This window comes from Etheostoma spectabile, chromosome 6, assembly GCF_008692095.1.
Source record: "Etheostoma spectabile isolate EspeVRDwgs_2016 chromosome 6, UIUC_Espe_1.0, whole genome shotgun sequence".
In the NCBI taxonomy this organism is placed as follows: domain Eukaryota; kingdom Metazoa; phylum Chordata; class Actinopteri; order Perciformes; family Percidae; genus Etheostoma; species Etheostoma spectabile.
This window is the reverse complement of record NC_045738.1, coordinates 22,434,830-22,437,444: the sequence shown is the minus strand read 5'-3', so window position 1 is coordinate 22,437,444 and position 2,615 is coordinate 22,434,830. Positions and strand designations below refer to the sequence as shown.

The window sequence follows — 2,615 nt, the reverse complement described above, 5'->3', positions numbered from 1 at the left end:
AAACGGAACAGAAACTTGCCCTGGAACAATTCCTACAACAGAAGGATGTGTTTGCCTTACTACCGGCCGGCTCTGCAAGGTTGTCTCCCTTTTTTTACGTGACTGGTCAGAATGTTAATGAATTCCTCCTGCTCTTATTAACAGTTTGAAAAGGATAAAACCCCTCCTGCCCTTTTATTTTCCCCCCAAAACGTTGTGCGGAATAAGTTCCATTTCATCTACTGAGTAGATACTGTATGTGAAAAGATGTCGGGCTCACCAGAGACTTGGAACTCTTTTTGGAGGGTGGCTGAAACAGCCGGACGTTGGTCGGGGTTTCCTTCTCGATGGAGTGTCTCCTCTGGGGGGTCTGACGCCTCTCTGGCTGGGGTGTAGAAGAGATGGGCAGGAACATGGGGGGAGCTGGTGTTTGTAGAGGAAAGAGAGGCAAAAGAGAGAAAAGGAGGCAGCTTAACTGGTTGAGTATAGGCTTATTTGTTAATAAAAGGCTCAAAAACCTCTAGGGTTACGTATGTAACCCTTGTTCCCCGGTTTTTTATTTTTTATTTTTTATTTTATTAATTCAGGACAATGCACATTGATGAACCTGCACAACTGTGCACGTAAATGAGCCAGATTGTAGCCCAAGGGCTAATTTCCATCTGCAGTCAAATAGGCAGGTTGGAGTTACAGTAAAAAAGACATAGGATAGAAGCATTTAGTACATAAAATCAAGAAGAAACAAAAAGAAAAGAAGAAAAAAGAGAAAGAAAAAACACAAGTTAGCGGTGATTACATGTTTGGTGAGCTCTAAGCCACAGCTTCACCTGGCTCTTAAAGGAGGCCAAAGTGGGACGCTCCCTTATAGTTGGAGGAGGTGTTTTCTATAATGCACTGCCTTTAATAGATAGAGCATTATGACTGAATGAGGTTTTTCTAACGACACTATGGGAAACGCTTCTAGCGAGACATAGTGTTGTGACCGACGCAGTCCGAGTTCCCCTCGAAGGGGAACCTCTGATACTAACTATCAAATCTCCAAGGAAACATGGCTGACGAAGGCTGTGAGATTAAAACTCATTGATTACTGTCAGTGTGTGGTTTAGCTGAGGCGTTGTAGAAATAATTCCTGACTCACTTTTCTTTCCCAGAGCACTCTCTGGGGACGTATCATCCATCACAGAGGTAGCCACGCTGGAGCTGCTGGCTGATCTGCGCCCGATAGTCTCATCCTGAATGTATGGAACACACAAACACCTCAACCATGATTTTGCGCTGCACTAGCAAGATGTCACTTCACAACACACACACACACGGAGTCATACTGACGTCAGAGTCGGAGCTGTCCAGCTCGGCGAGGCTAGGAGCCTTCAGGAGCCTTTTCCTCGGAGGGACGGACTGAGATCCAGAGGGTTCTCCCCTGGGACACGCTGATCCGTTGGATAGAGACAGAGAGCTGGACGTCCTCCTGCCCATGTACGGACTAAAGTCCTCTGCACAGAGCCACACACAAGAGCGAGTCAGACAAAAAGGGGAAAAAGCACTCGGCATGAATCTCAAAACAATTCCTTGTATGATTCTTTGCATCTTGTGTTATTCTTTTGTTTTATTGAAGACTATTTTTTGCATTTATTTGACAGGACAGCTGAAGACATGAAAGGGGATAGGGTTCGCCTGCTGCGTCGAGGAGTCAACCTCTATTTATGGACCAACTGAGCTATCCGGGAGGTCCAATTTTAAGATTCCATATTAAACATTTGGGTTTCTTTCAACCAAATTGAAATAACATGGATGATTCCATGAAAACGCTCTTCACAAGGGAAATTAAGGATCAGATCTTTACTTTCATTGAATTGTGCGTGTTTCATTCAATTTGATAAGGTTGTCCCGACTAAACTTTGACATATCTGTGATTATCCATTACCTTCATTCAACTAGTCTTAACTAATCGAAATCATTCATAATTATTCAATTTATAATTTAATGTAAAATAGGTTTATTTAGCAGGAATTCCAAAAGTAAGTGTAAAACTAGTGTCACTAAGTTGGTTCTGGTGGTGACTATACTGGTGACAATGGGAAGAAAAAAGTGCCAAAAAAATAAGCCAAACGTGGAAAAAAGCATCAAAAAATCGGTTTCAACTCTGACCCCTTCGCAGCATGTCATTCCCTCTCTCTCTCTGCCCTTTCAAGTCGGTATCTGTGCTGTTAAAATAAAGGCCTAAAAAATCCCCTTTCCCTTTAGTAATAAAAAAGTCCAGCATGTCTAAAAAACATACACAAGGGTCAATCTATTGGGACTGTAAAAAAGGGGAAACAGACTGTTTTCAATAGGGATCAGCCCATACTGTTTTTTCAGGGCCAATCATTTTTCAGGGTGATTATTAGTAGTTAATGAAACCAATAACCGATATTTGTGACCAATATGCACTCAAAGTGAAAATGAAAAAACATTTTGGAAGTTTCTCTACATGCTTTAAAGGTCCCATGGCATGAAAATTTCCCTTTATGAGGTTTTTTAACATTAATATGCATTCCCCCAGCCAGCCTATGGTCCCCCAGAGGCTAGAAATGGTGACAGGTGTAAACTGAGCCCTGGGTATCCTGCTCTGCCTTTGAGAAAATAAAAGCTCAGAT

The 2,615-nt window shown here is 42.3% G+C and overlaps 1 protein-coding gene across 6 annotated transcripts in view; it reads right to left on the bottom strand.

Moving 5' to 3' along the window:
• spire1b (spire-type actin nucleation factor 1b) overlaps positions 1-2,615 on the bottom strand; it is a 79,847-nt gene that overhangs the window by 13,031 nt on the left and 64,201 nt on the right. For all 6 annotated transcript variants that reach the window (XM_032517766.1, XM_032517768.1, XM_032517767.1 and 3 more), the window contains 3 exons: positions 1,309-1,472; positions 1,118-1,211; positions 260-402 (listed from right to left, as the gene is read on the bottom strand). In XM_032517766.1, coding sequence (XP_032373657.1) covers positions 260-402; positions 1,118-1,211; positions 1,309-1,472 — 401 coding nt within the window. The remainder of the gene's footprint in view (positions 1-259; positions 403-1,117; positions 1,212-1,308; positions 1,473-2,615) is intronic.